The following is a 13,395-nucleotide window of genomic DNA, read 5'->3' as shown; positions in this document are numbered from 1 at the left end:
AACAAACAAAACTGCCGCATTTGGAGTGAAGCTAATCCTCAATTGTATGTCGAAACACAGTTACGTCCAGAAAAACTGACTGTTTGGAGCGCTTTATGGGCTGGTGGCATTATTGGTCCGTACTTCTTCAAAAACGATGATGGCCAGAACGTTACAGTCAATGGTGATCGGTATAGAGCCATGATTACTAACTTTTTCATTTCTGAATTGAACAATCATGATGTCCAGGAGCTGTGGTTCCAACAAGACGGCGCAACATGTCACACAGCTCGTGCCACAATCGATTTATTGAAAGACACGTTTGGTGACCGCCTAATTTCACGTTTTGGACCTGTGAATTGGCCTTCAAGATCTTGTGATTTAACACCGCTAGACTACTTTCTGTTTAAGTGGTTTCAACGCTTCAAGAACAGTGATTTTGACGTCGAAGACCAGCATGGCGGTAGAAGACAGAAGGTTTTCGAAGATGCAGAATTGGATGCATTACTCAAACAAGGCTATTGTCAAACGCAACGAGAATTGGCAAGATTTTGGAAGTGACACAACAAGCCATTTCAAAACGCCCGAAAGTCATGGGAATGATTCAGAATCAAGGAAATTGGTTGCTGTACGAGTTGAAGCCGAGATATGTTGAACGCCGTTTGTTTGCTTGTGAACAGCTGCTGGCAAGGCAAGGACGGAAGGGATTTCTGCGTCGCCATGTGACTGGAGACACAGAAGACTCGCAAGGATCGAGTCCTGTAAAAGATCGCAGGAAGCACATTTAATAGATGGCAAAGTCCAATTATTATATATAAATAAAATTTGATCGATATTCTGAATGGTACTGTGTTTTACTTATTCACATTTTGGAACCACAAAATGTATTATCCTTTATGACTGAATGGCTTGAAGTCTCACCCTGTACAGTTAGGTATACCTAATTATTGCTGGAAAATAAATATTTAATTTTGCACTGCAACTAAATGATAGATGATGCTAAATGATGTCTGATACCTTTGTCATTCGTCATGTGTAATTACTTGGCACTCTTTCATCAAGGATTCATCGTAATCACTATTATTGTTGATTATTGTTTACTGTTGCATCACCCTGTAATACTCATCAGACAAATTTGTTGGTTTGAAAAATCGTTTGACGATTATCTCATTCAACTGAATGGTTGTTTTCCTGGCAATTGGTATTAATTGCGTGGAAGCAATACAGAAAAATTCGAAGACAGCACTGACGTGACGTCAGGAGCTTTTGTGTGCTTCTTCATCTGATATCCACACTTGAAAGGTAGCTTAAAATTTTCAGATACCAATTGAACAGTTCCTAAATTTTCTACTTCTAAATAGAAAGATTTATGTATTGTTTCAAATAGTAAACAAATTGTGAGAGAGATTCTTTCGGTAAACTTAGCTCACGGTATAGCTGAAGATATACAGGATGTTCCACCATTGACGTGAAGCTCTATTACGGTTGAGCGCTGAAATTTTTTTCGACCCAGTATAATGAGGTTTTATTAGAGTTACATTCTCAAGTTGTTTGGAAATATACAGGATGTTCAAAAAAAGTTTAAATGACCAAACAACACATTAGGATTTTCTTATGGAACATCCCGGTTTTTATCGAATTTTCTAATTGCATGGAATAAGTCTTATGTTTAAAACATAGCGTTTTTGAGATAATTCAATTTTCCATAAATTGGAGGGTATTTGGAGAAATCTTATAACTTCGATATGGATAATAATAATGGTTCAGTTATATTTTAATTGTTAATGGAAATAGATATATGATATTTTGAATGTTTCATCAAATTGGAATATTGGTTCATCATAAATTGGGTAGGGGTTGAAATGATATTTTCCTTATGTTCAATAATGAATGAAACATACATAATTTTTACAGAGCTATTATGAGTTATTAGTGATTGTTACATACCTAATATTTTAATATACTTATTGGTGCTTCTGAAAAAATGATTCACAAAATTCAAATGACAATTGGTAATATACAGTTTATAGATTTTATCTTATAGAATAGGAGAAAGCTTAGAACATTAATAAGGGGAACGGAAATCGCTTTGTAACCGATGCATTCGTTTTGATGCCATTTGTCACTCCTTGTCTGATGGGACACTATAGCAGTAGCGTAATATAATTTCATTAATTTCGAAATTATCAATTGATGTTCAAAAATAGTTTGCAATGTGATTTATTCATGAAAGTTCTTTCGTGTTTCAAAAGGGTCAATGTTTTTCTCAGTTTAATAATTTAGCCATTGTGAAGTTATGAAGAAAGGACTTTCACAATCGGATATAGCTCGATTGTGATTGGTGAGACTAAACTTCCATCTCTCTTGTATTCGGGATCGAGTACAAATGTTTACTTTCCGTTCCTTCTACCTACAGGGTGTTTCATTGCCAAATGTACATACGCTAACCTGTGATAGAGCTGCCCTAGACCAGTCCAAAAAACCTATATATGATAGGTCTAATCTTTCTCATAGCCGACATACAGGGTGGTTTATGAATTCACCAATATTTTCAATTCCTTATAACTTTTGAACCACCCAATATATTTCATTGATATTTTGAACGCACAATTCACTCCGTTAGATCCTTCGATTGATCTGTAAACTAATTGAAAAAATCAGGTCCGTATTAAAAATATGGGACTTTTCACAAGCTGAGATTCAACACCCTTAAAAAAGAAAAAAAAACCCTGTATAGTGGAGTATAGGAATTTGATGTAAATATTCGTGAAGAGCAGAAATTTTTCAATGGGATCAGTGAATTTTAGTGTACCTTTTCGTTGATATATCATTTCCTACTTAATACAAATGACATAAGAAATGTCAAAAAATAATACACATTGTTGCCATTTTTTTTTTAATCGTATAACCCCTCTTGGAAATTTCTTATTAACACAATTCTGAATATTTCCAATAGAACCCCGGATGTACCGGGTGTCCCATATGCGTTTTCTAATGAGTAAATCTCAGAATTCCTTTGAGCTAGGAAAAATCAATGGCACGATTTTTGAGAGGATTTGGTGAACACCGCAACCACATAAATTCAACCGTTTTCAATCTATAGCTTCATAAAAGAAAATTGGAAAATGGCGAGAAATAAAATGTTCTCATATCTTCTTATTGCTGCTATCAACATGAACCGAAAAAAATCCTATAGGCACTTTTTTCAGAAGAATTCATTGGTGTGATCATTTATTTGTTTATGACATTATTTTGGAAGTTATAATAGAAAATTTCTTTTTTTATTGTAAACCATAATGATTTCAATAACAAATAGAATCGTTTTTTCCCTTTTCAAAAATATATAACATGATATACAGGGTGTTTCAAATTATCAATACAACTGTCTTATTTTCGCCTTTTCGAAAAAAAGTCAAATGAGCTTTGTTGTTGAGATTGTTATTACGAATCGAAATGCATGAAAAAATATAGGGTGTTCCATTAAAAAAAATATCATTTTATGAAAAATTTTGACAACGCGACTGTCAATTTTTTGTTTGTTTTCGGCATCGAGAAGACCACTAAAAATGCTACTAGTTTGCCCATTTAAGCGACATCGTAGCATCAATAATAACGGAGTTAGCAATGGTGCCGACTCAATCTGAAACACCCTGTATAAATTTCTTTTCAAATTATAAAAAACAGAAGTTTCAGATATACACGTCAAATCCTTTCTACAATAATCTGTGAAATTCAGATAATTAAAATTTTTAGAGGCAACCGAGGTCTTCGGATTTAACATCATTAGATTTTTTATTTTGGTCACATTTACAGAACAACACATTAATCAATTCACAGATTATTATAGATAGGCATTTCGTTGATTTGCCGTGTGAAACTGAGACTTTCGTTGATTTTGATAGTTTGATGAGAAATTTATATATGTTATATATTCTTGAAAAGAGAGACAAAGCGATTCTATGTGTTATAGAAATTGTTATGGTTTACATTAAAAAAAAACACAATGAAAAAGTTATGAGAACTTTTCATTTCAGGCCATTTTACAATTTTCTTTTATAGCTTGAAAACAGTTGAATTTATTTGCGGTTTTCACCAAATCAATTCCCTCAAAAATCGAGCCCGAAAATGTTTCATTCATTTATTTCCAGCTCAAAGGGATTCTCAGATCCTCTCACTGAAGACAACGAACATGGGACACTCGATACCTTCACAATTACTCATTACAATGTGGGGGGATTAATCCCACATTTCTGGCACTTACATAACTGCGTGCTCTACGTACGATTGCGTAACAAAAATTCCCCAAAGAATTGTGGACAAGCTCTTAACATACAATAACAATTATAATTTTCAATCCTTCAATATCAGAGACAAGGAGTGAACCTCGGTGTTGCACCCAAAGTAATCGCTGTATGTGTGTACTTACTGGTGATCTAATCTTTCTCAATAAGTACTTGATCTCTCCTCCACGTGGTGGTCTGACCACTACCTTTGCAGGTGTGCCCAGAAGTAGTACCTTCCTTTAACACACCACGACGTGGATTCATTTCGATCATGAAGTTTCAACATGTAATATTTGTGAATCGGTGCTGTTGAAGGAGCGTAACAGTGAGTAGTTTTATGTGTTTTTGAGAATGAGTGATGGTTTTTTTTGAGTGATAAGTAGGCTTAGAATCCGCATGTGTGGTGCTCCCTTATCTATGTGTGTTGCCGATAATTTACACGCGGAAGAATGACAGTTTGATTCATCATTGTTGAATATAACCAAGGTTTAAAAAGCTTATTGCCGAACTGCATTCTCAGGAGATCTGGAATAAAATATTTACTTCATTTGAAAGAATTGAAAAACTATATGCATTCAGCCAATTTGCAATCGCATTTATGCATTTTGCATTATATTCTCGGAGAGAAATTGAATTCTTCGATAAATATTCCATTGAAAACTAAACTTAAAAAATAATTGCACTCAACATAACATGAAAATACAACTGAGATGCAAAAAATTTTTTCGTTTGTTACTTCGATTAAACTATTTTTCATTCAATTAATATGAAATCGATTCCATGTAATTTGATATACACTGTGTCCGTAAAGTATGGAACAAATTCATTTTTAGCTAAACAGACCATTTTAAGAAATAATCCTGAACACGTCGATTTTTTATTCTAATTTACCATATTTTGAAATAATAATCTAATATACAGGTTGAATTACTTTCGAGTAATGACGTCACCGTCTTTTTTTTTAAAAGGGACACCCCCATTTTGTCTCAATTTTCCGATTTCTCTAGTTGAGCTGATTCCAAAAATGTATCACATGTTGATTCCAATTGGTACAGGGTGAAAATAAATTTTTCGATGAATATTCCCTTGAATATAAAAACACTCTTAACCTAGACCTAATTGCACTCAACTTAACATGAAAACGCATCTATAGATGCAAAAATGTTTTTGTTTGTTTCTTCGATGGAATTATGTTTTCATTTGATTAATTTACAATCGATTCCATGCAATTTGATAAAATATTATCTTAGGAAAGAAAATAAGTTCTTCGATGAATATTGCATAAAAATACTTCCATTAGACTTAACTTTGGTTTTGAATGAATTGAAAAACTATATGAACTCAGCTTAACATGAAAATGTAATCTGGGAAAATGGTTTCCAGAAGGGAAACCTATAAACAGTTTTTCCGAGTTTATCTGCGGCATAGACTAATAAACATAGATAGAGGAAGTATACGCAATTTTTACTTGTCCCCAACATGCTTAGATGACTTTATCGGATTGTGATATATTTTCAAATCCACAATTTTACTATATCGTTATGAATGTATATTATATTGAATGAAATATATTTATTTGCTTGATTCTCATTAAATATGAAAAATTGAATATTTCGAATCCAATATTTTTTCTAAATGTCGAATTTATAGTATGCCGAATATTTATTATTTTCTGTATCTACCTGCTGAAATCCAAGGTTTGGTAACTATTGCTCTCCATTGTTTCACGTCTTTTGGCGCGCTTGAAATTTGTTTACTGAATTTCTGAAATATTCAGTTATTCTACATTATACATTTTGAGTTGATATGGAACGTTGATTCACTATGGGACATAAGAAGTGCGTTCTTTGTAGAGAAACTCGCGAATTGAGTGAAATATCGTATCACTGATATGTTTTCATTTCCGCGCGCTTCATGTGTCAAATTTGCTAGTTTATGTCGGGGACAAAATTTGCTTACTGAAAATGACATATGCTTCCTCTATCTATGTCTATTACTTTGAGATATACAGCAAAACTAGACAACAATTGTCATGAACAATTACAATAACTTTGAAAACAAGTAATTATGGTCTCATGAAATAGTCTCGTCAAATATTTTCGGGAATTCAATTTTTCCTGTGAAAAAAATCGAAAAAACACAATGCAAAGTAATATTGAAAAAAAAAGCATTTTTACAAGTCCAAAATCTTCGTCTTCGACTCGGATTTTTGTTGACACTAACAAATATTACTTAGCAACGTGTTATTTCGATTTATTTCTTAGAAATCAGATTCCCCTAGGATATTACTTGCGAATATTTACTTCTATTTCATTTATCGAAAAATTTTTCTGTCTTTTCTTCGATGAAATTATTTTTTTCATTTGATTGATTTACAATCGTATTTATGCAATTTGAATTACATATATCTTTTGAGAGAATGTAAGTCCTTCGATGGATATTCATTCCATTGATTATAACAACACTATTATTAAAATTGAATCTTCGGTTTCATATGAATTAAAAAACGAGATGCACTCAGCTTAACATGAAAATGCAATTGAAATCAATATGTTAATTTATTCAATTCCACCGAATAATTTCAGTCGGCTAGTCTGAAAATGTAATAAATTTTACCAATTGAAATATTGCTTTCGGCAACGTTTTATGCGAATACCTCCCGAATTGCTCATTCGCAATTTTTGATCTTTTTTATTATTCATCATTTCCATGTTTTCGATTATTTTGCTCAATAAAAACACAGTTCCGCTGAATTCCCAGATAAGGTTTCGAAATGTGTAAAATTCGATATCGATTGAAAATACTAAAACTGTTACAATATGGTCTTTATTTCTTTTTTCTAGTTTTATATTGGAAAGGTACATAATGAATATCAATATGAAAAGTAGTGATGGGGTTTGAATCCAAAATTAATCATAAATAGCTTCTTCGCATTAATCAATAATAGAGGGTATTTTTTTTAGAGCTATAGAACTTTAAATTGCAATGAAACAACGATGGATAATTCGATTGACATGAATTTTATTTATCCGCAAGATAATCTTGTGGCATTACATTTTAAATATGATTTCTGGCATATGACTGCTAGGGTTGACTCGGATGTAGTCCAATCACGACGTCCAATTTTCGATGACTTTTTCCAACATTTGTGGCCGTATATCGGCAATAACACGGCGAATGTAGTCTTCCAAATGGTCAAGGGTTTGTGATGGCTCTGCATAGACCAATGACTTCACATAGCCCCACAGAAAGTAGTCTAGCGGTGTTGAATCACAAGATCTTGGAGGCCAATTCACAGGTCCAAAACGCGAAATTAGGCGGTCACCAAACGTGTCTTTCAATAAATCGATTGTGGCACGAGCTGTGAGACATGTTGCGCCGTCTTGTTGGAACCACAGCTCCTGGACATCATGGTTGTTCAATTCAGGAATGAAAAAGTTAGTAATCATGGCTCTATACCGATCACCATTGACTGTAACGTTCTGGCCATCATCGTTTTTGAAGAAGTACAGACCAATGATTCCACCAGCCCATAAAGCGCACCAAACAGTCAGTTTTTCTGGATGGAACGGTGTTTCGACATACACTTGAGGATAAGCTTCACTCCAAATGCGGCAGTTTTGTTTGTTAACGTAGCCATTGAACCAGAAGTGCGCTTCATCGCTAAACAAAATAAAATGGACGAAGTACGCGATACGTATTCCGCACATAACCATTATTTTCGAAATAAAATTGCACTATTTGCAAGCGTTGTTCTCGCGTGAGTCTATTCATGATTAATTGCCAAACCAAACTGAGAATAAATCACTTGACAGCTGTTAAATCGGTCGCTATCTTGAACAGTAATGCTAACTTAAAGTTATATACCTCGAAAAAAATCACCCGTTATATTTATACTCTAAGTTTTACAGTTCTTGAGATGCTCTCAGTTAGCATCGAATTTGAGACACACTATACATTCATTAAACGATGACAAAATAATAACTAAACGCCAACATGTACCGTTGGTCTATATTAAATTTTCATTGTATACTTTGTGGCAACTTTTGTAATAATGGTTGCCCTTCTTAATATATTACCCTGTGTATCTCAAAAACCGATCATAGCAAAGCCAATACTGTTTGACATTATAATAGTGTACTCAAACTAAGAGTAATGACAAAAAATTAGAAAATTTCAAGTACGTTTTTTTTTAATTTCAAGGTGAATTTTGAGCTAATCAAATTCCAATTTGGATAACATTTGGCTCACCCCGTATCTTACAACAATTTTCATTAAAAAACATTCCAAAATTATTACCTTATGGGTGGGCAATATTTGTCACGCAAAAGTGTTTCATTCAAAATATTTTCCAACGAGAAAAAATACTTTGAAGAAATGTCTTTCTCCAACTTTGACACTCTGAATCTCGAAAAGTCATAGGAAAGAAAAAATCTAAAGCTCTGAACGTTTTCACAATTTTCATAACGTGTTCAAATATTACCTCAAATTATGGAATGATATATCGATAAATAATTTTTCATTCGAAAGAAAAATAATTTTGACTGAGATTTTCTATACCTAACCTGAAGTAAGTAATTCTAACACATGTATTTTTCAAAATATATTATCTTACCGATGAAGCATCAACGATAAATTCCGATAGTTTCAGTAAAAGTTGTTGTAGAGAAATGCGTGGAATATTTCTCCTAATTTGATTATTTTTCAGACATTTATAGACCGACTATACATCATTGATCTATCGTTCTTACCTTCCAGACTTAATCCTAAGAGTAGTTGAATGCCTAATCAACCAATTAAGGCAATTGTCCATAACATTTGTTTTATTGATTTCAGTTCTCTCTTGGCTATAGTGGTTGGTGCTAAGAATGACCATAACTTCTTTGAACATTGTCGATGGGAGCGTTGGAAGAAGAAGATTGTGAGTACAAAATGTTATTTCTTATGTACTACAGGTAGTACAACTATAATATCAAATCCCTTCGATTTAATTGATGAAAATCTCATATTTCTGGTAAATGGAAGATAAACTAAATATCAAATACACTTGCTGAAAACATCAATGTGTTCATTGATTTTATAATATATTGTGAACAGTTGAAATGATTTGTATAACATTCGCTTTATTTATTCAATTTTTTTTTACGATCATAGAAATCAAAAGTTTGTAAAATAATAAATGAGAAAAGCACATATACGTGAAGCAAGAGACTTTTGAACGATCGTTCATTCATTCGTCAGTTGCACTTTTGTTAATTTGTTAATTCAATTCTGAATTACTTTCTGTTCCGATTATAGGGTTAGGACCTATGAAATCAGCCGTCTAATTTGGACTACACCATATTTTTATCTATATCTTAAGACTTCATCAAGGCTACAGTGAAAACAAACAAAATATGTAGTTATAAGTTGAAGTGAATAAAAGATAACAAAAAGATTAGCAAATATTAGGACCTTTGTTTCCTTTTTGTTTATACATATGTATTACTTTAACTTAAATCATTTTTGTTTGTTTTCTCAGTAGAATTGATTAAGTCTTAATATACAGAGTGTACCACTATTGACGCGACACACTATTACGGTTAAACGCTGAAATTTTCGAATTTTTTTTTTAATTGTAAATTACCTGACATATCTTTTCTTATGGAATATCCTGTTTTTTAATGAATTTTCAAATTGCATGGAATAAATGCACCCGAGTTTGTTCAAAGTTCTTATGCTTTAAACATGTTCGATTTTCCATGAATTGGTGGGTTTTAAAAATAAAAACTAATAACTTGGAAATGAATTTTTAGAACTGAACACTAAAAGAACGAAGGCAAGTACTGACTTTTTGATAATCATTGTGTCCCTTCTGGGTGTTCAAAATGAGACAATTAATTGATGAATTATTCAAACGTTATTATCGTTATAATCCCATTGAAATTAATTCATTTCAGATTTGAAATTTCCATAATAACACACCAATTTATAGAAAATTTAAAGATCTCAAAATAATAATGATAAATTTTTATCATATATGAAGCTTCGAACCAACTTGGGTCCATTCATTGAATGCAATCAGAAAATTCAATAAAAAACAGGATGTTCCATAAGAAACAACATATATGTTGGGTTATTTACACTTTTCTGGTACAGCCTATGTTTTTCCAAACAATTTAAGAATCTAGCTCTAATGGTGGAATACCCTGTATAGACCAAAGGTTGGTGTAGTCCAAATTGGACGCCTGATTTCGATAGTATTTTTTTATCGCGTAAAAACAATAATTTTGAAAATGCGATCAACGGTTTTAAAAACAAACATTTATATGGACTTATTGATACCGTTTTCTTCATTGGTTCTTATCTCGGTTCTTATTCATAAACAATCGAGTACTTACCTAAATGTCGCATTCTACGCTATAGGTAGAGATACGTATATCACTTTTTATCAACAGCAATTTTCTTCAAAAAGCCATTTCAGCAATTACAACATGCAGGGTGTTCCTGAATTGAGATACAAACGAAATTGAGGGATTTCTCGGATTATTTCAAGGACAAAAATCATTGGCCCGCAAAAGCTTTGTTTTTGAGATACAGGGTGTTACAGTTTGATTTTTTCTTCAAGTTTTTTCTCACGGCATCTGCAAAACACTAGACATTCATCCGAAATTTGGCATACCTATTTAGAGCTTAAATCACGTGATGTGCCAATTTAAATTGAAAATACACAGGGTGGTCTATTTTTTGAAACAGTATCCGTTTTTTTTTTTAGATTTTTTTTTTGGTGGATCTCTATAAGTTTGAAAAAATGTAAAAAGAAACTGTATCTAATCTAATACTGAAATTACTGGTTTTTTGGTGATTTATCGTAGCTGCTACCGATTTCGTAAAAATTTTCATATAATTACTTCGAAATCCTCGGGGAATATGAAAAATAAATTAATTATTAGTTTTGGTGCTTCTTTTCCCGATATGTAGTTATGATTCATGAATATTCGATAAACTGGTATAATCATCATAAAAACACCATGTACCTCAAAAACAAATGGTTTTCGACCGGATGTTTAGAGAATTTTTTATTTTTAAAATTAAGCCATCAGGAATCTTTCATTTTCATCTGTACCTCCAATTTAGGAACATATGTATACCGAGTGGCCGACATGAAACACTGCAGCCGAAATACTTTTCAAGGGGATTTTAGAGGTTTTGCATGTTTAAGTATAAATGTGGTAAAAAAATTGTTTTAGTTTATGGCGTAACTAGGCTAGATTTGCTGTTTAGAACAGCCGAATACGTTTCAAAGGGGATTTTGAAGGTTTTGAAATTTTGATAATGAAAATGTTGAAAAAATATTTGGCGTTCGTTTCGGTTGAAAATATCGTTGAAAATCAAGGGCGTAGATCTTTTTTTCTTGGGCGGGGTTGGGGTAATCGAAAAAAATTTTTGACGATATTGTTGACTCATATCTATAATGTGAGAAAAAGAGGTTTGATAACGAAGTTTGAAACATTATTTCGACTATTAACTCTAAATATTTTTTTTAATACCAATTCAATTGTTCTTATCTTATACTGTGTGTTCCTGAATTGGAGTTACGAAGGAGAATCTTCGAATGATTTTAAAAATTAAATGATCCATAAACATGAGCTCGCAAATGCTTTGTTTTTGAGATACAGAGTGTTTCTTGTAGTCCTACTTTTTTGTGGTGCTTAACCAGTTTATCGAATCTTCATCAGTGAATATTATCAGTGCTTTTTAAATTCTTAGATCTGAGTGTTAATTAATCTTCGCAACAGAGTTGGTAAATAAGTACCAAATTTATAATTAATTTATTTATCACAGCATCTTTTTAATAATTTTAATTTTCCTGAGAATTACTATAGAGAGCTGTTTGAATCTTTAATCGAAATCGATTACAGATACGACAAAACTTCTTCTTCTTCTTCTTCTTTCTTCAAAATACCCCTCTCTTGGCAGCAAGCCCAATGGCGTGGGCCAGAGAAGGAGCTGGGCTCAGCAATTATGCTATGTACCCAAAATCTGTGTTAGAGGTGTTTGGTGTTTCAACTTCCAGTAGTTTGGGGCTGATTCCTTGGGCTGAGGAGTCTAGGTGGTACCTATATCAACCCACAAGGGCAAAATCAATACATGAACTCTCTACAAACATGCGTAAGCAAAAGCAGTGAAAAAATAGGTGACTACACACTTGGAAGGACAAAACATTAGGCTAATTCATGCATGCTGACACAAGTTCCAAAAATCAACCAATATCACTAATACGTGGCTTAAATTGATCTACTATCTCACATTTTGATCTGACAAGCATTCAAAAAGCAGAACAGTGCATCATAAGCAGTCAAGTTAACCGAGAACAAGACTTCATAAATACTAATGGGACGACAAAACTCCAACAAACCAAAAAGTGTAGTACTGAACCAAAGTTTCTTTGGAATATCTATGCCAATTCGAGTTAAATATCGTGTGAAGGGAAGGTGCCGAGAAAGCAGATAGATAAAGGAAAATAATGAACCTCGGACAAAGACGAGCTCGTAGTGCAATAAAAGTAGTAATCTTGAAAGCGATAATAAACTTATAAACCGTAAAGGGGTCCGATTTTTTACTGACGTGTCGATTTCAAAGGAAAGTAAAATGATTATTATTAGTTCATTTTATGGAGAAATTTTCGTTCTTCATCTTTGCGAGATTTATAAAATTTATATTTGTTGAAAATGATTTGAGATGAGCAACGAGTAATCGAATTTTTGAAAGAATTTTATTCAATAATAAGTTAAATTTGCCCTCGATTAATTTTAGTGGGAATAATGATTATCGTCCTTCTCAAGAAGCTATAAAATTATTATTTTCAATTCTTAGAATTGCAATATGTTTATATTTTTTAACATTCTGAAAATGAATTCTCCAAGCCGTTATTAAGTGTGATGATTATGAAAATGTGTTACATATTATGTTTCGAAAAAACTTCATGTTATATTTCAATGCATATTATTTGTTCTTGTTCAGATACAACAGTGTTTAGACTGGAATCAGTTCACTGATCTGTAGGAGGACGAATGAAAGGTCAAAAATCTGCTTAAATGTGATATTCTCATTAACAAATTTTGGTAGGTAGTACTACATTGTCATGAATAGC

The 13,395-nt window shown here is 32.6% G+C and overlaps 1 protein-coding gene across 2 annotated transcripts in view; it reads left to right on the top strand.

Annotated features, from left to right (window-relative positions):
• The window catches only part of LOC123682572 (glutathione hydrolase 1 proenzyme-like), a 66,955-nt gene that overhangs the window by 3,299 nt on the left and 50,261 nt on the right, over positions 1 to 13,395 (top strand). The window contains exons 1-2 of one of the 2 annotated variants that reach the window (XM_045621282.1): positions 4,327 to 4,587; positions 9,099 to 9,183. In XM_045621282.1, the coding sequence (XP_045477238.1) occupies positions 9,131 to 9,183 (53 nt within the window). In that variant the 5' untranslated portion in view covers positions 4,327 to 4,587; positions 9,099 to 9,130. Of the gene's footprint in view, positions 1 to 4,326; positions 4,588 to 9,098; positions 9,184 to 13,395 lie in introns of those variants that run through there. The other variant, XM_045621283.1, reaches the window with a different exon arrangement.

Source organism: Harmonia axyridis, chromosome 6 (genome assembly GCF_914767665.1).
Source record: "Harmonia axyridis chromosome 6, icHarAxyr1.1, whole genome shotgun sequence".
Lineage (NCBI taxonomy): Eukaryota > Metazoa > Arthropoda > Insecta > Coleoptera > Coccinellidae > Harmonia > Harmonia axyridis.
The sequence above is the reverse complement of the archived record's forward strand: the minus strand, read 5'-3'. Positions and strand labels throughout refer to the sequence as shown.